Source organism: Mycteria americana, chromosome 7, assembly GCF_035582795.1.
Source record: "Mycteria americana isolate JAX WOST 10 ecotype Jacksonville Zoo and Gardens chromosome 7, USCA_MyAme_1.0, whole genome shotgun sequence".
NCBI classification, from domain to species: Eukaryota; Metazoa; Chordata; class Aves; order Ciconiiformes; family Ciconiidae; genus Mycteria; species Mycteria americana.
In genome coordinates this window covers 65,056,462-65,077,929 of record NC_134371.1, presented here as the reverse complement: position 1 = coordinate 65,077,929, position 21,468 = coordinate 65,056,462, and the positions used below count along the sequence as shown (strand labels likewise).

Sequence of the window (21,468 nt, the reverse complement as noted above, 5' to 3'; positions counted from 1 at the left end):
ACGTCCTTGGTGTGAGAGCACTGTCTCACGTTTCTACGTAACCTGCCAGCCCGACGCCAAACCGTATTGGTAAAACCATTGATGGGAAAATTTGGTTTGATCCTACATTTCACATTCCTCTGGAATGTCTAAATCATAGCGATATATGGGTGCTTCATGCTGCTGCATTTTCCCAACACAGAAGACATCAGTTTCAAGCCCTTGGGAGCAAATTCATCTCTGGGTGAATATCACCTTTACCTGGAAAAACAAAGTTGGCAAGAAGGCCACAGCTTTACCACTCATCATAGGGAATTTTTACAGAGCAATTACATCTCGGTGTTCGAGACAACATGGTTTGATGTTTTCATTTACAAAAACAGCCTATGGTTTCCTTTTCAAGCCAAAGAGAAGTGGTGAAAAAATCGTCCTTTGGCAAACATGCACACAAAAGAAAATATGGGGCCAGACCTTCAGGTAGGATAAATCAGCTGCGGCGAAGGAGCGACACTGATTTACATCAGCTAAGTGTCAGACTCTAAATCACCACTGACAAGCTGTTGAAAAACAAGCATTTCCAAGAATCAGAGCTATAGCTGAGCAATTTCTTTCACTAAACCATCATTCCTTTCTACTCCCTCTTTCCATTCAAATGTATATAGGAGTGCTCCTTTGTGCTTTGAGGTTTTGTTGCTGTTGTTGCTTTTCATAATGCCCGATTCCTTCTCAGGGCTTTTTTTTTTTTTTCTTCTTCTTTCCTTGTAATGAAAAGCACAGTAAAATGAAGTGCCATTCGCCTTCTGTCCACCCCAGGTTTTTGTGGCAGTTCATTAAGAAGAGGGAGCTGCGGGCTCTCGCTGTGGTCTCTGGACACAGTTCAATACTGTGTGTATTCTTGTGCTGAGATTTACGTCTTACATTCAAAAAAGCCCCTTAAATCAAGCAGCCCGTTAGCATCTTCTCCGGCTCTGGGTGCCTGGGAGATAAAATGCCTGTGTGCTAATAGTCACTTCATCACTGATCTTAAAGAGGAGTAGCCTTCGCTTGTGTGTGAACATCCTCTGCTGAATGGTTGTGTTCGAGCCTCTCTATTTATTACTTTCTTTATTTATTTAAGGTTCTTCATCAGTTTGGGTTCACGTTTCGCAATGATGCTTCAGCATCTTTAGGCTTAAGCCTCTTCCCATACAGAGCGACATATGGCTTTGCTGCAAATGCAGCCCTGCCCAATATGCTGGACTTAAAAATCTGACAGCGCCAACTTATAAAAGTTTCATGCTACATATGTCAATACCAACTGCATAAAAATGCAAGGATCGTGAGCTTTTAATGTGTTTTCCAAAGGCAAACATAAAAATTTCTGCGAGTCAAGCTTACTTATGTAAACACTTTTAGTAAATTTATTTCATGGCATGTTATAGCCCCACGGTCCCCCAGCAGCAAAGCCACCCGGGTGGGTTCTCCACCATCTCCTGTATCGCGGCAGCACCACTGCGAACTGGTGGGGCTCCCATCACATCCCGTGGTGCGAGGGCGAGGGGGCAGCCAGGCACGCGTTTGGTCCACCGGAGCAATTGGTCTGGTTTTATACAGCGAAGCCAGCGTGTCTCCATACATACAGAAATGCAATACTTGACGATTATTTCTACCCAGCGTAATTCCGTTGCAGAATTATGACCGGAGTATTTATAGCCCGGCACAGACTCCAAACCGCTCTCGACCACGTACCTGTGGGGAGCGATGCCGTCCCGTGGCTTTTCAGCAGGCTTTGCTCTGCCGGTCCTTCCCCGCGCAGGGCTCCCCGCCGTGCTGCGGGGCCGGGTTGTTGCACTGCCGGCTGCGCCGCGTTGTGCCCGACTGGCAGGGAGCCCAGTGTGACCAGCAGCTCCAGTTCCCATCCGTCTTGCTGCCTGTAAATGCATTAAAAAAGAGGGTGGGGGGGAAAGGGATTCGGGTCTGAAGTGCTGCGTATGGCCCGACTGCAGAGGCGTACTTCGGGTGGGAGCAGGGGAGGAAGATTGAGCTGAATGCCACCACCCGTTTGTGATTTCGGCTCCGGCTGTGAGGTTTGCTGCGAGCGGGACTCCCTGGTCCACCCCAGCCGTGCCCAGCACCCAGACGGCTGTTGAGATCAAGGCACTCTGAAGCCAGGGGAGATGAAGCAGCATCACCTTCCTCAGACACCAATAGCTGCTTCTTTTTCTCCTCTGCTCGTTTGAAAGGCTGCGGCTTGGCTTTCCCTTCCCAAAGGGCAGCTGACAGCTCTCTCTGCACTAACTCCCTCACCTCCGACCAAGGCAGAGGGACAAAAGTCTCCTAACGTCGTGGAGGTGTTTTGAGAAGTCTGCCCGTCCCTTTGGAGAGGGGTCGTTTCAAGGCTTTTTCATTACAGCACAGACTGAGTTGTCAGGAGCGTTCGATACTATGGATTATGGTGGCGCTCCTGAATGATGGGAATGCTTGATGGCTGTCATTTACTGTCGTTTTTTATTTACTCAACTGGCCTTCATGCCTGGCTTGGGCACTTTATTAATCCAGACAGCACAAATGGATGTGTGTGCTCTTACTTAGTGCTGGCTGGAAAGCTGGGTTTCCCGTCTGCTGGAACATCGTTCTTTAAAAAACTGAGTTTGGTCTTAAATGAGTTTTGAAACTAAAAATTTGCTTCATTTCCCATGAGCTGGAAGTGTGTGTCCCCCCACTACTGCTAAAGGCAGGGAGCACAGGGGCTGGCCAGGTCGGTGGGCTGCTTTGGGGCCAGGTCCTGAGCTTCCCATGCTCCTCATCTAAGGTAGATTCCTTGGATTTGGAGATAACTCAAAGAACCTGAGATTTCTTTAAAGAAGCCCACTTTGGAGTCACTCAAGCAATGCTTTTGAGCTCAGTTTCATAAACCATCTACCCAGCTCTGCCCTTACTCCTTATCTCATCACAGCTTTGCTTTTCCAATGGTGAGACCCTAGTTATGAGCACACGGTTGAAGGCCTGGAGCTCTGCCTGGTGGAACTGCTCTGAAGATGGATTTTTCTGCCAGCTTCAAGTGCTGAGATTTGGATTTTTTTGTCATCAAGAATCAGGACAAAAATAAAAGAGCATGTTCCAAGGTTGGCTTTTTTTCGTCACCCATTTAATTTTTCAGGATAGTATATAAAGTAATAAAGAAAACATAAATAAAAGCCTGTCACTTTGGAAAAGCACATTTTTTCTCCCCCAAAATAGATACTTCCCTCTAGCTAAAATGTTTCCCTATGGGGGCGGGAAATCTGGCAATGTGGCAATCTTTTACTAAAACAGCATTTTTGATGGCACATTGCTTGAGCACCACTTCCCAGTCGCTTAGCCGGACCCTGCCAGCCTCCCTCCCCTGTCCCCTGCACCCCAGCTCAGCTTTTTTGCAACACGTCAGTACGTCTCCAGCTATTAAACACATCCTCATTTCCACTAATTTATTTATAATAATCGCCTGAGCTGTTAATTTAAGTCTCTTGCAGGGCTGCTTAGGATAGCGGAGCAACGAAAGGGATACAGAAGCGAAGGCTCGATTGATGCACGGGAGCAAAGAGCTGTTGGTTAACCATGGCGGGGGGAAAACCCTGGCCCTTTGCTGCCTTTCGCCCTCCCCTGCTACGGGTGCGCGCCGGGGTCTTACCTGGGCGCTTAGTCTGCTCGCAGGCAGGGCCTTTGTCACCCGGGCGACACTGGCAGGAACACGTGTCTCCCACCAAAATGGGTTCACCGTTGTTCTGGCACGGTCCGCAGCGGCAGGCATTGAACTCCAACAAGTAATCGTCCAACGCCCGTTTCAGGTTTTGCCGTTTGGTTTCCATGTCGCCAAGGTTGCTTCTGCGGAGAATTTCGTGGATGGGCTGCAGCTGCATAGGATGGAGATGAATAGCACGGAGACAATTTTAGCTGGGCATCAACTGAGATGCTACCACGCCGCAGTCAGAGAGCTGTGACATTGCTGGATAAACTCAGGGCTCAGAAAAAACTCATTTGTCTTCCTTGACAGCTCCATGTACACCATGCAAATGCGTTACCACGACTGATGGGCTCCAGTGAGAAACCACCGTTCCAAAACCCTCCTCATCTTAGAGGTTTGCGTGGGATTGGCTTTTCTTGACATGTGTTGGAGTTTCAGTCTGGATTCAAATGATAACTTAAACACCCCAGTAAGCCCATCTTTTGACTGATTTCTTAGTGCTGTCACAATCTCAGAGATCCTTGCATGCTTTTTGCCTTTTTGAACCAAAATGTTTTGGTAAGAGCTTTGGACAGTGGGTGTCATCAAAACTTAATGCCAACCTACCACTGACGGTGACCAGATTGTGAACCATCTGGCAAACGCTGAGCGTGGAGAACTTTACCTACCTACATTTTGCCCTTTGATGCAGCAAAATAATATTGTGCTATCTACAGCTTTAAGAATATATCATGCTCATAATATTTCCAGTAGCAAAATCCAGTTCTTATATACCATTCAGCAAAAATAGCCCAGCATGGGCAACTGTAATTGTAACTTGCCTTCTCCATTGAACCTGTTTTATAAAAATGGTTGGATGAGCCAAAGGGCTGCAGGCTCACGTGCTGGTGGTAGCATTCAACCTCCTGAAATGCTCTGAGTGGCTCATTGGGGTGTTTTAGGTATTAAACTGTGTTTAGAAAACGGTTCCCTGAAAAATCTCAGCCCTTCTGTTTTGACCAGTAGCAAAAATTCAACTGAATATTAAAGCTAAAAGCCCAAGGCTGGTCTGAGGACACATAATTATATTTGTCCACCCACGCATCTGTGCAAACACTGCACGTCCTGGCTGGGAATCGGTGGAACCCGATCGCAGAGAAGAAGAGCTGGACATTGTCTCATTGCACAAGGCGCAGTGACAGCGATTCATGGGGAGGATCAGCTGAGCTTTGGGAAGACCTCTTAGACAAATTTGCACAAGCCTGTTTAACAAACAAGAGGGAGCTGCAGATAAGAGCTGCTGAAGTGAACATGAGCACTTATCGGCAGCTCCAGTTGCACAGCGACTGCCGAGCTCCAGAGCAGCCAACAGAGAGGTCAGCACATGGTTTACTGGAAAATCGCAATAAATTTTGCCCAGAATTGATGGGAACTTGTGCAGAAAGGTGAATAACCTGCAACATGCATTCAGCTGGAACCAAAAGCGCCTCTACTTTATCAGGGCTTTCTGCTGCCGGGGAGCTGCCCGGGAAGGTTTGCAGATTCCCTCTGGCCCTTCCAATAACGCAGGTGGTTCCTGATTCCACCTTCCCTTCTCCCACCCTCCATCAGAGCCAGGAGCGGGTGTGCTTTCAAACGAAGACGAGAGGGGTGGAAGTGGCAGCGTGTCCCTGCCGTGACCGAGGTCCTTCCCCCCCACCCCCACGTCTGCGCTCCTGGAGCAGACCAGCGATGGTGGTATCTCAGGGTAGATGTGGTACTCCTGACCGCAGCTGAGGAGCGCACCCGCCTCCTCATGCCTCTGTGGTCTCTGGCCCTGGATTCTCTCTTCCTTTCCATCCCCTCCGCTTGCACCCACCTCCTCCCTGTCTCTGAAGCTCTGTAGGATGCTTCAGTGATCTTTCCATTGTACGAGGCATTCAGTAAAAGGAAGGGAGGAGGAGAACTTGGCTGATTTTTATGGCCACGGACCCTCTTTGTGAAGCGTGGAGAGAGACAGGGCCCCCCTGACAAAGCAGCCCGGAGCCCCCTGCTCTAAAAACCCCTGGAAGCACCCATAGCAATACCCGCCATGGTCCGCAGAGGTTAGGCATAGCCACTGCAGCTCTGAGGCAGGTGAAAAGCAGGGGGGTCTATGCAGAGCCTTTGCTGGGGGGGCAAGACTCCTTCCCCAGCCCACCGCGAGTCCGCTGCTTATACAGGAGGGCAGGCAGCGTCGGGGAGAATAATAGGGATGAATGCAACTGCCGAGAGCCATTCATTGGGAAGCTGTTTGGGGACACATCAAAACTTAACTCGGCACTAATCCAGCATTAAGCTCCTTGTCCGTCTCCCTGCCGATGCGGTCGGTGGGAGATGTACTCCCTGTTGTGAAATGAATAAGAGGTTACCAGATCAGTGGCCCATTATATTTAATCTTGTTCTGTGATGGGATCACAATAAAAATACGAAATGATCTGCTCGACTACACTTTCATTCCTTATAGCGGCAGAGTTTCTTCAACTGCAGAAAAGCCTTACCTCAAAATCAATAACAGCAGGATTATATTTTAATGATCTTCCCCAGTGACGATACATACGGCCATCCCAACTGTTCAAGAGCCCTGCACTGTAAGTGGTATCTCCACCTCTAATCCGGGGAATAATATCTTCCACAACTGTGCCGTGGCTCTGAGCATCTGAAAAGTGGAATTACACCCTTATTATTTAGTTACTGCTTCCACACGTACACTAGAAACTGCTTAATGGAGGTGAGATCAATCGTGCAAGGGGCTACCAGTGAGCGGCACTGATGCTGTCTCCTGCGATCGATGGGCGCTCAGCATCCCCCGCTCACGGGGCGAGCCCTGCCACGTTATCACGAGGCGGTCGGTGGTGAGCTGAGCATCACAGATGCTCTAAGCTGGTAAGACCTGAAGAGCCTGCACGCCTCCAGCCGTTGCTTCTAGTTAGCGTGTGGGCAGTAGATCACGCTGTCTATAGCTGGTTACGTGGCTTACAAATCTGGGGCTTCCTAGCCTCTTTGAGTACTTTTGATAGTCAGTTTTGACTTCTTTAATAGTTGCCATGTTGCCCTTGTCATCCATGCCCATTCTGCCATGGCTGTAGCGACTGCAGCCTTCCAGCCACCCTGCTGCCTCTATTTACACGCGTTTCTAATCCAGGTATTGCTACCTTAACTCCTGCTCTTTCAAGAGCAATCAGTACTCCTGGAGATTTGGACCCAAAGTCGCTTTGGTCCCATGATTGGGCCCGAGCCATGGCTGGGGATGGCACCAGAGCTCCCTTCTTCGCACCTTTGTGTGACCCTACTTGAATCTCCATGCCCAAGTGACCAAAAGAAGTGATGCGAGATGCCTTCACAGACGTCTGCCCCGCTATCATACCTGTTTTCTTAAATCCTCCCCCTGCACACTCAGAGAATGACAGAGACGACGTCAAATGCAGTTTACTCTTAGTGAAGGTAAGGCCAGCTGACAGGCCAACACAGGCGTTTATCTGTTCAGCTCTGACGTCTGCAAAACAGAAAGGAAACCAGTAAAATCAGTGACTCATTCTGAGTGGAAGGATTGTTCGTTTTCCTACTTGGTTTTTTTTCTATCAATCAGTGAAGAAAATAGTTATTTGCATGGCCTGTTCTTTGAAGTCAAGAGCTATTCTGGGCAGAGGACAGCCTTTAGTCTTGCAGTGGAAAAGCCAATATTTTATTGGGGTATATTGGGCTTATCACATAATAGGTGAAAAGAAAAATGTCCTTACTGTAAAATAGTTTCTTAGCAAGTATTAGAAGAAAGTAAAATATCTTAACACAAGGCTTCAGGCATGTATTTCCTTGTTTGGTCTATTTATTTAAAAATAAAACTTTTTTTTTTTTTTTTTTTTTTTACAGACTAACTCATAACTAGGGTAAAGCTGGGAACAGCAGCTGAAATCAATACATCCTTGCTAATTTTCCTAAACTGAGGCTCTGACCCATGTATTAGTGGCTTAAATAGCATCTGAAGTAGCAACTTGCCGAAGGCCTGTCTGCCGAGAGCTGCCGAAGCCTTGCTGCCTGCCGCCGGGCTGCTGCCGCCAGCCCCGCCACATACATCATGAAAACACGTAACTGGAGACCCATGAAGCGACTGCAGAGGGGAGAAGGGAACTAATGATGTGGTTTCACCAAGGTAAGCAATGCACATATTTCATCCAGCCTGGTTTTATGTACGCGCTTCAGGGTACTGCAAATATAAGGCCGTCTTCTGTAATAGTTAAAAAATCCATTGATTTCAATAAATACGGGTGTTGTAAGTAATAGGTAACTTTTATATTGCTCTTTTTGTCAGAGGACCTTAAAGTGTTTTACAAAGCAGCCCGGCGATCAATACCCTGGTATCGAAAGGGCGGCACAGAGGTCAGCGGGATTGGTGCTTTGTGGCTTAATGGTCTCGAGATCGACCCTCCGGCCAAGCCCCAGCCCGGAGCGCTGGCTGCTGAACTGCCTCACCCCAGCACTGGGGAGCAGCGTCTCGTCTCGCTTGTGCTTAAAACACTGGTAAAACGCCCGTGGCTCCAGTTCTGCTCCCTTCTGCACACCCTGCAGGAGCGGCTCGCTGGAGCGGCGCGGGGCATGTATCTGCTCCTTGGCTCGGTGGGTCCCCACCAGCAGAGGTGCTCAGCATCCCGAGAAAGGGGCTACAAGTCCTGGATTCAAAGTGGTGAGAGCTGAAGCATGCTCAAGACTTCAAGGGGAATTACATCCCTTTGCAAAACTAGGCCCTTGAGAAAGATTAAATGTGCAGCACTCAATTACTTGTACTAAACTGCTCAACAGTAGTAAACACAGTGGGTAAAGTTCATTCACCCAAAGCAACATGAGCGATTGCTTATCTTGGTGTTGGAGTGCCATAAAATTAAACTTGAGGAATACCCTGATTAATTGATTCACCATGGTTCCCGTTGAGTAATTATATTCAGCGAGGGTCTGTCAATACAATTTGCTATTGGTTGCGGCAAGATCGGGTCTTGATAAATGAAAAGTGGTTATCATTGCAAAAGGGTGGTCATAGAAAATATTGGCACTTGAGGGGGGAGCCCTGATAGTTTTTTTATATGATATAATTTGTGATAGTTAAATGTGCTCGAGTGATACGATTTACTGCTGCATTTTGAATTAATCAGAATATATGAAGACTCTTTCTAATTTATTCTGTGCATAATGTTTCTCCCATAAATGTTCTTGTAATGTGTGAACACATTATACTGTTTTCTGCTAAATAATAGAACCATAACAATCTATTTTAAAAACAAGTAATGAAAAATATTGATGGCAGAGCAACAAGGGACCTCATTCTGACATATGTATTTATTTCACTCATGACCATATCCATACAAGTCCTCGCAGTCTGAAAGCTAGAAATGGGTCTGGCAGCAAAACTGCAGTCTTAAGCTCTGCACCGGTGAGTTGTGGTCTATTCCTGGGTATCTAAACCCAGAAGGTGACTTCATTTTCAAAATTCAGGTTTCCTAGATGCTTAAAGTCCAGCTCATGCCTGCGCCTAGCTAGATGCCCAGCCACCGCTCAAGCTGTCTCTCATTTAGGGAGGACTCAGCCTAGGGATCTTTTTCCTGGGCATGCGCTTTAGTCACTGGTCTGTAAAAAAGGAGCGTTTTCTCTTCCAGAGCATTTAACGCGTAGCCTCATGGGCTAGGTGGGCTCTCAGGATGCAGTGGTTGATCTAAAGCAGATGCCTTGCTGCTCAGCCCTGTGGAGACTCAGTGGTACATCTCCAGGCATCTGCAGGGCTTCAAACTCATCTTTTGAAGCTCTAATTTTAAGACTGGAGCGCTTACATCCTGATCCTGACCATTCCTCAGGGGAGGCAGATAATCCTCTTGCAAACACAGCCTTCAAGCACGGCTGCGATCGCTGTTAGAAAAATCAGGGTTTTTACTAAATGCTTTTAGACAGTGGCATATCAGCCACCGCAGGTGGGTCCTTCTGGGTCTGCGTCACGTGAGGTAGGGCACTGCCGACTTGGTCAAAGTGGACTTCCTAGCAGAGCCTGTGTCAGATGAAAATTACAGAAGTGTGCTCCATTAGAATGAAAATGACATCTCTACTGGGGCACTTTTTTGTCTTTTGCTGAACTTCAACATCCTTCTTTCCTAAAATAGGGCATCTCATAGCAGTAAATCTCCTCCTTATATACACAGCAAGCACAAGATAAAGCAAAATAATGGCCTCCCTCCACATGCTCTTGATTCAGTCTTCCTCTGAAATTGGCAGTCTGCTTCCTGAAGACTTGCTTGCCAAGATCTTGTTCACTTCACTATCACTCACTCTTCAAAGTGAATAAATGATTTGAAGAGCCATCATGTTTCCAAACATCAGTAGTTTCGGAACTTGATGAAAATTCTCTCAACTGGTAATTTCTTGTGGAAAAATTGGCATGGTTAACGCTAATATGGAGCGCATAGTTATCCTAGCGCTGATGGTACCAAGCCATTTCAGACCGGAGGCAGAATTTGGGGCAGAACTATGGAAATTAATGGAATTAACGGAATTACAGCAATTTGCACCAGCTGCAGCAATTTGCACTTGTTGTCCAAGATCACAATTTTCTTTTGCATAAATGTCCAGCCTGGAGTTACCAAGGCAGTGTTACCCTCGTAGAGCATAACCCTCATGGTTATGCTCCTGATGGTCCTTGGGGGAAGCGGGATCTATTGCATTGTCGACACCTTTGCAAAAGTTGACAATCCAGTTAGTGTACTAAAGTACCGTATTATTGTTCTGCATCTTATGTTTTTGATTAGGAAAAATGTTATGCTTTGGCTCGCCTGTAATGGCTATTCTTGCGATCTAGATATCTGCAGTGGATATTTTATGTAACTGAGATTTAGAGGTATGGCTCTCCAGCCTCATACACTCTAATTTGTTGAGAACTGGAGCTAGCAGAGGGCTGTTAGTCTTCAGATATGACACTAACCAGAGTAAAGAGGCAGAGGCATTGCCAAGTGCGATGCGTTATTTCCATTTACAGAAAATTGAAACTCTCACTATTAGGAGGCTCAAACATGAGTGAGCTATCTTTCTTTACTCTGGATGCATTTGCAGTCCTTGAGCCTTCATGAGAATGGTCAGAACAAAGACTAGAAGAACTACAAGTTTAGAGAGGTCTAGCAAGTGACACTGGGAGACGATGGTTGTGGGGAGCAGCCAGAGCCAGATGGATTACTCTGGTGGACTGGACCCACCCCATGGTCTCCAGGTTGGAAATGCTTGGTTCAGAGCAGAAAGTTGTGAAGAGGGAATATCTTGTGGTTTTCTAACCTTTTCTTCTCATTTCCTCCTTGTTCACGACGAGGATATACTCAAAGACGCCTCCCATCGTGCCAGATGTCATGAAATGGGTGCCGTAGTCGTTGATGAATTTCGCGTACATGCCATAGTTGTAGGTGTCCGGAAGCTCCCGCAGGGAGAGCAGCATGTCTTCATCCAAAACGACGTTGTTGCTTCTCATCTTGAAACGGGCTGTCTGCACCTTCGTCACACCTCTAATGAATCCAACGTTCTGCAGGTAAAGAAAAGAGGAGCTGCCACTCAACATTCAGTAAAAAAAAAGTCATTTCTAGTCCACAGGTTTGCAGAGAAAAGCCTGAATTTGTGACTGTCAGTGGATGTTAAAGGCATGAAAACCAGCCCTGGTTTAAATGAAATCAGTCGTAATTCTCTTACAGGGAGTGTCTCTTTCTCACATGGCTATATGAGGTGGAGGGCAGAGCCATGGGTTTGGATGCTATGGGGTTTTTTTATTGATGTGAGAATATGATCAGAACTGGGCTCCACATGATGCCCCTCCATCCTCCATTTCTGCTATTTCTTTTTTCTGCCTTCTTTTCCATGCTGTTTATTCCCTTTTGCTTTTTTTCACAGCCTCCACCCGTGAAAAAAGCAAAAGTGATGCAGGACAAGGGGTGATGGCAAGCCCAACCCAGCCTGGCAGTGGGGGGATAGCCTGGCCAGGAAGGTGCTGACAGGGGGAGGATTTTCTAGATATACCACCAGAGCCACGACTCCTCTTCTAGATCGGCCATTGCCCCAGACCAGGCTTCGGTGCAACCAGAACAGCCCTTTGAATGATTCCTCCAATAATTGATCATTGTTTAGCTGCAAACGTTGTGTGAGTCTAGACAAGGGCACAGTAAATACTATAATGGCGCCAATTTCCAACAGCTTTTAAGGGCATTTCAACTCAGAACACCATCAAAGTAATTCTTCTTTATTGTTTTCTGTCAGCAGCGAGAGAAGTGGAGACGGGGCACGGTAAATGTGGGAAATACCAGCGTTCCTGTTATTAGATTGGAAAGGGGTCGTCACAGCTAGTCCATGATGTAAACTCACTGTGAGAATACACCCTGTTATTGGGTACTCTTTTTTCACCACGGTATTTTAACCTCTTGTAAAAAGTAGCATATTTCCCCATCATAAGGCAGCTTGTATTAATTTGAACAAGATATATTTGCTACTGGAGATCATTCCCTGAGGACAACTGTTTTGATCAACATCTTGATATTTCCTCCTCCCTCATCATCATTTTAAGGATTTTTTTTTTTTTATTTATGTGCTTAATGTAGCCATGAAACAGGATGGGATGAGATGACATGTGTTGTGGTACTTCGTAATTCAATTTTATTCCCACTCCCTGTTTGCTAAAATGTAATAAGAACAACAAACAGGATTACTAACGATCATACATTTGCAATTACATGAACAAATTAAGGTACAATTACTATGTGTTAAAAAATACAATTGAGAGAATAAACTGACATAAGTTACAGCCAGACCATGCGATGCACAGATGACACAATTGCAGCATATGCATCATTGATTTTTGTTTTGTTTTGGGTTTTTTTACCTTTGCTTCGTATTGCGTGAAATTCTTCACGGATCCTTTGCCACCTGATAAAGTGAAGCCCAAGTTGACCATGACATTTGATTTTGTAGGCCCAATTCCAAAGGTAAGGCCTAAGTTTCCAGAGTTATAACTTTTAAGGGCATTAAGCAGATCCTTTGAATTGTCGTAAAATTCAAAAGCGAATCCAGAATCAGCATGAGCCTAAAGTGAAAGGAGCAGACATGAATTTTTCAGGTACTTCCCTTCCTTTTCAATCTCTATTTCTTTAAGGAGCTGATGGTGCCTCTGCTGAAGCCCGTGATGCTCCTGACAGCACCGACACTGACTGCAGTGAATGTGGAATAAAGAATTTAGTCACGTGCCATTTCATTTGGAAATATGTGAGAAATGCGGATAAAGCCGTGCATTTTGCTTCATCCATCTCCAGGCAGGGGAAAGGGTTGTGTTTAGCCACTCAAAGCGGTACCATTACAGGCAGAGCTGGTAATGGTGCCTATGAAGCTAGCTTGACGCTTCCCATTGTAAACTCCTCCTTCCAATTCCTTACAGCTCTGCCAAACCCTAACAACTTGGAGTGAATTTTTGCTCTCCAGCTTGCTTCTGGATGAATTTATTTAGGAAAAAAAATTCAACAGCGGTGACCCAGCCACTTGCGATGGCAACACTAGAAAACAGACATTGTTTTGCCTGTGTTTGAGAGAAGTGACCTTTTCCTTGACAGCTCTACTTTGCCGGCGTGTGGAATTGAGCAGCCTTGCTGAATCTGGGCTGCGCCATTTGCCATCTCTACAAAAAGCCGGCTAAATTACCAACACTGAAAAAAAACCATCTCACATCATCGTCAGTGCCTTCCTAGACCCCGGCGGGTAGAAGCTCCTAAGTCAAAATTCACATGGGGCATGCTCAGGCATCCCTCAGTGCCTGACCACGGTGCGGATGTCCTTCCGCTGCTAGCAGCAGATAAAGGGGAGAAGAAAATGTGGCCCGTGTGGTGGGTCTCTCTGGGTTCAAACTGGGGACTAAGGGACACAGAGGGGGTCTGCTTGCTGGGAGGACATGAAAGCCACTTGCATTGAGCCTGTGGCTGTAATATTCCCCTGGAATAATGTGTTTTCATTCATTCATGTCAAAAAGCATGATAAATGTTTAGCAGCGTGGCCAAGGCACCCACTTAGGACGTGGGAGACCCAGGTTGAATCCCTGCTCTACTTAGTTCAGTCTCCAACAGCAGCTGTGACCCCCCAGAGTACAGGCGTTGTGATGCATGGTGATGGCTTTCAGGAGCTTTGTCTCACTCAGAATTTGGATTTATGTCCCTTGTAGCCATGCCATAGACTTAAAATGCTTTCAAGGCTTGAACCGGTAGCATTCTTCCCGTTTTACACATGGCCAGCTTCATCCCTAGAGAGGCAAGTGGCTTGCGCAAGCTCTACAGCTCATTAATAACAGAATTTAGAGAAAACCCATTTCTCTTGGCTCTGACTAGGCCAGAGTAAGCAGTGGGGATGCCTGGGTGATAAAGCATGTTAGTTCCTTGATGTGCCATAAAACAGCATTTATATCATCGATTGCCTGTTGTCTTGGGGACAGCTGGAGAAAGGTGCCTTGAAAGACAACCTATAGTGAATGATAAAATGTACATAATATCTTTATAGGAAGTTTGGCTTTTAGCTGGGAAAACATTGCTAAATTTGACCGCCCGAAGTACGTACTAGGAATTGGTATATATGAAAGTTGTAAGGTTTGCGGAAATACTTCTCGTCATCTCCATAGTACAGACGTTCACACACGGCGTTGTACTTCAGCTCCCGCCACTCTCCATTGTAGACATACTCACAGTGGCCTCCCAAAAAATTACGATCATATACGTACTGTCTCTCTTCCCGTGTTAGGATATTGTATCTTGGAAAGAAATAGCATTCAGAAAGTTATCCATAGCTCCTGTTCTATTTCCCCAACAGTCTCTGTCACTGTTTCTGTTCTCCTGACACTACAAGTTATCTGTCTGTCTCTGACTCTGAATTTGGATAGCACCTAAAACATAAGATTCGGGTCTGTTCTCCTTGCTGTCTCCTTCCCAAAGCTAGCAGGAGACAAACAGCCATTTTATTTCCAAGACATTGGTTTGGACTCATATGCTAGAGATGAAAGAAATCAGTTAAATTGTCCAGTCCATCCTGGCGAGTAGTTATGATAGTCCCAAAGTCCTGGAATTCCTCCAGGTCCCCTGTGAGTCTCTCGCAGCCTAATGCATCTCACTGTCACAAAGTGTTTTCTGGCATTCCCTGTAATTGTTTTCTATTTATTTCATCCCCTTCCTTTTAATAATGACCCTATTTCTCGGGGGAGCTAGCACCCTCCCTAGACCTGCAGTCTGCTTGTGCTTTACCGAGTCGCTCGCTTATTATTTCCTTACGCCTCTTTCTTCTTGCTCTCCGGCCATCACAGCTGCTGCCCTCTGAAATCCCGCCTGGTACTTAATATTCCCTGTAATTCCAGGGCCCCAAATGAAAGCATTATTCAAACTAGACAGCAGTATTACTCCTCACAACAGGGAATCATCTTTAAGACTAAGATAGTAAATGCTATTGCTTTTGTGTGTTCTGCGGGAGAAACACATCAGAGGGCACTCTTAAATGGGGTGCTCGGTGAAAATTAATATATGTCTTGAAAAACTTTTGATGGACTCTCCCAGGCCCCGGGCCAGAGAGACATTGATCTCATGGACTCCAGAGAGCATTGGATTGAGCCGATGGGAAAGTTATCTAATGGGTGACTACATTCTCGTACTGTGTTCGTACTGACTCGTTCTCATACTGCCCATGTTCTCCAAGTGAAACTAAGCAGTGTCTTGGTTAAAACACAAGATTTAGAACAAAAATGTCACAACAGACAATTTGCCTTTAAACTCATTCTGGATTCCTCTTTTCCACGTATTTACCTAACCACAATTCGAAACTGAATACAGTAAAACTTTTTCACGGGTAGTATGTTTACCCTGCACATATTCATGTGGAGCTCAGGCTCTCTGCCTTGAATCTGTGCTCTGAAGTCCTAAATCCTGGAGTTAAATCTTCTCCTTAAGGATGAAAGCCACCAGGATGCTGCATCTCCAAAGTCTACTGTTTCCTTTAATATATTGCTTTTATCAACTGGAGAAAGTTGTAACATAACTGGACTCAGAGAACTGGGGTATATTTTTACATGAGTATACAAAGGACACTTACAAGTACAGAGTGGCTGAGAGAGGCCAAGGTCAGATAGTAAATTTGAGACAGAATTCGAAATAAAAGCTGGGATGAACCCCCCTGCCTCTCTCATTGCCACCCACAGTGGGGTGGGACAGTAGCTCTCTTTTGGGTTTTGTACAGCACCCTATCAGTTCATGGAGCACTGCTATTACTAAGGAAGAGCAATATAAAAAAACTTAATCCTGTTTAGATTGTGAGAGTAGCAGCTATCGATTATTTACTCACCCTTGGGCTGCTTTTTCAGACCCTGGGATTGGAAACAGATGATCACAAGGGTTTTCAATACTTTCATCCTCACAGTTACTCTCATCAGACCCATCTCTGCAGTCTTCCTCTCCGTTGCACACAAGATGCCGTTTAATACAGCGACCTAAAGTGCACAGGTACAGGCGATGGCTTATCCGCCCTTCAGAAAACCTTTTTGGCAGCTTGCACTGATTATGTTGGTTTGCACCCATACCTCAGGGCCACAAGAAGTCACACCGGGTGTTAAACACAGCGCTTTTCCGTTGGGAGCTTGCTTTTCCCAGCGCCTTGGGGGGAGGTTTTCCTTTGCAACCTGGAGCGAGCACAGCTTGGAGTCCAAGCCAGCTGCTCCCCGGGGCTCCCATGGGATGGGAATCGAGTAGAGGGCACCTCACTGCCCTGATTTTATTATCTACACTCATGCTTTTGGAAGGCAGCTACGGGAAGCGGTAGCTTCTCCGCTCGGCTGAGGGCAGTCAGCTCTCTGTGGTCAAAGTGCAGTTTCTCCTCTTCCCATTGCAGGAGGTATTTGGGGAGTTCATTGCAATAGTTATAGCTCAAGAATGGATGCTTGCGGGAAGGGCAACTTGAAAGTACTTTTGCTTCTGGGAATGAGGAGAAAGCCTTAACATGATATTCGTGGCAGGAATCAACGCACTTGCCTCAACAGAGCAATGATCTGCTCCAGATGAGGAGCTGGTCGCAGAGCTGGCGCACATTTCTAGATTTCAATAGGATTTTCGTTAAATGCTCAAGATGGGAGTCTGAGCCATTTGTGTAAAAACAAAAATCTGTCAAGGCTAGTCAAACCTTCAAAGAACAGCCGTATTATATCCCAATCCTCAGAGCTGGGGATGGCTAAAAATAAATAAATCACCCCAACAGATTGCTAGTTGGATTCACGACTGAACTATGTCTACTGCAGGGGGAGAAAGTGGTGTGTTGTGGGAGCGCTGGTGCCCGTGGAGGGGAGTGTGAGCGTGTAGCACGGCAGTTGGAGCAGAATATTTCTACTCTCTTTGTTCCACTCAAAAATTAACCTTTTCCATGTCACACAGCCTTCTTTTCTATCCAAATCTAAGCGTAACATGAATGGATTTCTGTAAAAGTGGGGGAAAAGAACAAAGACGGGGAAATTTCCTGCTTTGTCTTGCACTGGTTCACCATCCTACTGGCTGGCCTGAACGCGTTTCGGCAAAGCTCTGCCCACGGCAGGGGCCGGAAATCATCCCAGGTCTGTCCAGCCAGGACCGAAACCTCCTTGGCAGGAGTTTGTACCCAGTTCACTCACCCGTCTCCTCGCACCGAAAGTCCTGTCCGCAGCTGGGGGGTCCGGTGCACGTTGTCTCGGCACGGCAAGCTTGCTCGCCCCAGAGGTACCCCGCGCATCGCTGCCCCGCGAACCTCGCCGGCTGCACCAGCTTCCGGTACCGGTGCTGAACCGCCCGAGAGAGAAAAACACCGCCAACACCTAACTTGTATCCCCCAGAGACATCGCCTCCGCAGGCTATAAAGCAATTAAAACTATCACTTCTGTCTAAATTGTTATTTTTCTGTGTAGTCCACAGACTTTGCACATGATAAATGGAGAGGGAGAGTCAGCAGAGAGGTGGGAGCTCAGGAGATTTGCTTGAAGTTCATACAAGTGAATTTGGGAGGGGCCGGAATGGCTGTTTCTAAAAATCTCTTCCTTATTTTATACCTTGGCAATAATAGGGGATGTTTGCAGTTACACATGCTTTGTCCTGGAAAAAGGCTCAGATGGACACAGACACTAATTACAACACTGATCCTGCAACATTTCCGATGGATTATTAATGAGAATTGCCGCTCTTTAAACTAGGAAGAATAAAAAGAAAAGGAAAGAGAGAAGAGCCAAATCATTTACTGATTATAAGCACAGGAATGAAAAATGCAGGGATATAAACTCAGTAGAAAGCAAAACTATGTCAGGTATTTGAAAATAAATTCTCGAATTATGAAGACATATGTGAAATGATATAAAACACTGAGAACAGGAGCTGATGAATGAAGGCTCCTTTTAATTTCTTTTCATTGGAATATTTGCATTAAGAATCAGGGGATACTTAATTAAATCTGAGATAGAAAAAGAAGAAAGTCTTGGGCAAATATTCTGGCCTGATTCTTCCCCCATTTGCCTTGATTTTGCACTTTGCTGTTCTGCTGCCTTAAATGAATTTATTCCCCAGTTTACGCCAGGGTAAGTAAGAGCCTCTCTAGTAGAGGAGCATCTCCATCATATTTGGATGAGTTTACTTGATGCTTCAGAATGATGAATATGTATAATATATATAATTAATGTGTGTACATCCTCATCACAGACACATCTGAAGATAAATGAATACATTACGGTGGAGTCTTACTTTTTTCTCTTGGCAAGGAAAGCAATCAGTCCATTCTGACCACTGGCTCAGCTGACAGTCGACAGGACCTGGAGAATTAACATCTCTGCTGCTTCTTCTAAGGAGGGGAAGAGATAGCAGTCTAAGGTCTTTGAAGTTGTGTTTTAAGGAGGGCTGGAGGCTCGCAGGGAGAAAATGATCTGTTTGTGTGTTTTTCCACCAGGAACCTATTTTGTAGGAAATGGGAAGCGGGGGCTGTACCAGCCGAGATGCCCCGTCCAAGTATCCACCATCAGAATTGGTCAGGGGCAGCAGGTGCAGGACCTGAGGATTTTGTCTTGGGTTTCCTGCTCTCCCAAGAGATCCTAGCCCTTTCCAATAGGTAGATTGCGATAAAATATACGTACATCATATACATAAGACCAAACACACTGGGTAAACAGAAGGAATGTCGAGAAGAAACAGGTTTTAAGGAAAGGCTTCTTTTTTGGCTTTCTTCTCAGAAGCACATCACAAACTCCAGGAGCAGTGATGTTTATCACCTTGGGCCTGTTCTGAAATCTATTGGTTTCACTTTTTTTACACCTTTGTGTATTCATGGTCAGTATTTTTCCCGACAAGTGTGAAATCAGGGTCTGATTCCCACGGGCTTTGTGGAGTGGTGGAAGTGGCTGCGCCAACAGTGCTGAGAAGGCAAGGTACAAAGTCACGTTGACTATAAGAATTTGTTGGTTGACTATTTCTAAAAGGAACTACATAAATTCTGAGAAGAGGAAAATAACTAAAGGAAGAGTATAAAAGCAAGAAAACGGCAAGGGTCCTGTATCGCAGTGGCCCTTGGCTCAGACTCTCTGCACTGATACACTGAATATCGCTGTACAACAGCGAGAAAAGACTTTTGCCTGCCAGCCCAGTCGTTATGATCTCTGTTTCTGTCCCTGCTCCTACAGTCTTTATTTGTATAATGTGTTTCTTTGTCTTGAGGAGCAATCTGTGGCGTGTCAGTACAACTCTGTGTTTGCCACAGCCTTCGAAGCATTTTGAGGGGTTATTCTGAGCCAAAACATTATTTTTGTTATTATTTTGCTGATTAACTAATGAGCAGTCTGTTTTACTTACGCGACTGCAGTCCAAAGAGAAATATTGATAATTAGCAGAGATAGGGAGCACATTGGGGATTCATCAGCGGCTGTAGGAGAGAGGCTTACTAAATGAAAGCCACAACAGCTCAGCAAGGGAGCCTGTGGCTGCAGATCAGCGCCCGAGAGAAAAACCCACCGTCTCTCCAGGAAAACAACAGGAGCCTGCAGACAAACACGGAGCTGGAGGACACGCATGTATTGATGCCTTTTCACTCTGACAGGAGGATTTGTGGGCTGTATCCTTCAGCACTTCACAAAGTACTTAATTGGCTCACCTTCGATTGGATTTTACATTTACCTCTTCATTATTCTGCCTTGTTTGGTAAGTTCATCAAACATCAAAAATCTCATCTTTGTTCATTTTCAAAAGGGATTAGCGGAATAAGCCTTCATAATTAAGTGTATCACTGCCACATTTTTTTTCCTTCCGCCTTCTCCTTGTCTCCACGTTCCAATTATCACTGATACCTTTTTTGATCCTTCTAAATCATATTTGCCTTTAGAACAAGCCTGAAATTAATAGCTGTAGAAAAAAAAGCCAACCATTTTCCTATCGTGACACTATAGCTTTAGGAAAAGGTAACTTGTTTATTCCCTTCCTCCAAAGCCTAAATGACACTCGTATAGGTTAATAATAATGTTCAGGGGAAAAAAAATAGAGGTATGAGGATCTGGCTTGGATTGAAAATTGGATTATAAACATGCACCTGCTAACTTCACATTGTCAAATGCAAAATAATTATAATGAAAAAGAATATGAAAGATATTTGCTCAGAAATCGTCCTGTATAGGGCGTTCATTCCAAGTGCCCAAAACCAGTATGGTAAGTTTGGTAAGGAAGTTTAAGAAGGCTTAATAGTCATCTCTACAGGAAAAACCATTGTGCAAACAGTTCCTATAAGAAGGAATTACGATGCCTAGCTTGGGCTTTGGACAACTGCCAACATTTTTTTTTTCTGGTAGCTGTTTACAGAGAGCACAGCGTGCACATGCCTCAAGTCAGGACAAAATTGATGGGCTGACCGACTTGCCCGTGATTTCTATATGTAAAGTTGGGGATGGAACAGACTTACCTCTGGGAAGGCAATGCCTCGAGCTCCCTGCATGCTGCAGCTGTGGCCTGATGTGCCGTTAAAGCCAGCGAGCATATAGAGAGAATCAGAGGAGAAAGCTGACACAGGCTCCACCGCATTGTTTTTCCATATGTAAATGTTTGCTATAGATTAGCTGCAAACAAAAGCTTTAGGCTTCAGGACGCCGTGGGGCAAGCACTGCTAGAAGAAGCATGGAGCCCACCGGACTCCAAAACGCGGCGGTAAATCATTGACGACGGCACAGATCAAATCACAAAGAATCAGGACACATCCCGGAGGCCTTTGCCCTTTTGGAAACAAATTCCCAGTTTTCTGGCAAGGGAATATATTAAACTGTGCAACTCTTTCCACATTAAAGTCAATCAAGTCCTATTGCAGCAGCATGTTTCTTGTCCAGCCTGCACCCTCCTTTTAATTTGAAGGAGGAGGAAACTCATTTTATTTCCCGCAGCGACTTAACTGCAATTTTGGTGCATCTGGTCACTGACCAGGGAAAAGCTTTCCAGTACAGCAAATTGAAGATTATTATAAAATTCTGTTACGAGGAACATGTGCCTTCCAGATACGTCAAGGAAATGTCAATTCAGCTTCTTCCCATTGCTGTCCCCGTAAGATAGTGTCCGATCTCCAAAGCTGATGTGAGTTATCGCCCGGCTTTTGGATGGCCCTACACAGTCACTGCAACATGACAATCTAAATCTTTGTTTTCTAAAATGATTTGGGATGAGGAAGATACCCCCTAAATCTGAAATTGTGTCCTATCCCATGTGCTGTGCAAACCCATCTGCCCGTGGTGGCTCTAACGCCTT

At 45.6% G+C, this 21,468-nt stretch overlaps 1 protein-coding gene across 1 annotated transcript; it reads right to left on the bottom strand.

Moving 5' to 3' along the window:
• Positions 1–1,737: 1,737 nt before the first annotated feature.
• C8A (complement C8 alpha chain) lies at positions 1,738–20,757 on the bottom strand. The gene is made up of 11 exons (XM_075506644.1): positions 20,639–20,757; positions 18,445–18,541; positions 17,352–17,496; positions 16,040–16,184; positions 14,276–14,465; positions 12,564–12,764; positions 10,979–11,219; positions 7,047–7,175; positions 6,181–6,338; positions 3,629–3,851; positions 1,738–1,889 (listed from the first exon to the last, which is right to left on the bottom strand). The coding sequence occupies exons 1-11, from the start codon at positions 20,755–20,757 to the stop codon at positions 1,738–1,740; spliced, it is 1,800 nt and encodes a 599-aa protein (XP_075362759.1).
• Positions 20,758–21,468: the final 711 nt, after the last annotated feature.

Coding starts and splice junctions, on each gene's coding strand:
- C8A (XM_075506644.1), bottom strand. CDS start 20,757: ATGCGGTGGAGCCTGTGTCAGCTTTCTCCTCTGATTCTCTCTATATGC. Junction 18,542..20,638: donor GAGGCATTGCCTTCCCAGAG/GTAAGTCTGTTC, acceptor TCCCCTCCTTAG/AAGAAGCAGCAGAGATGTTA. Junction 17,497..18,444: donor TTCCTTGCCAAGAGAAAAAA/GTAAGACTCCAC, acceptor CGGGCGGTTCAG/CACCGGTACCGGAAGCTGGT.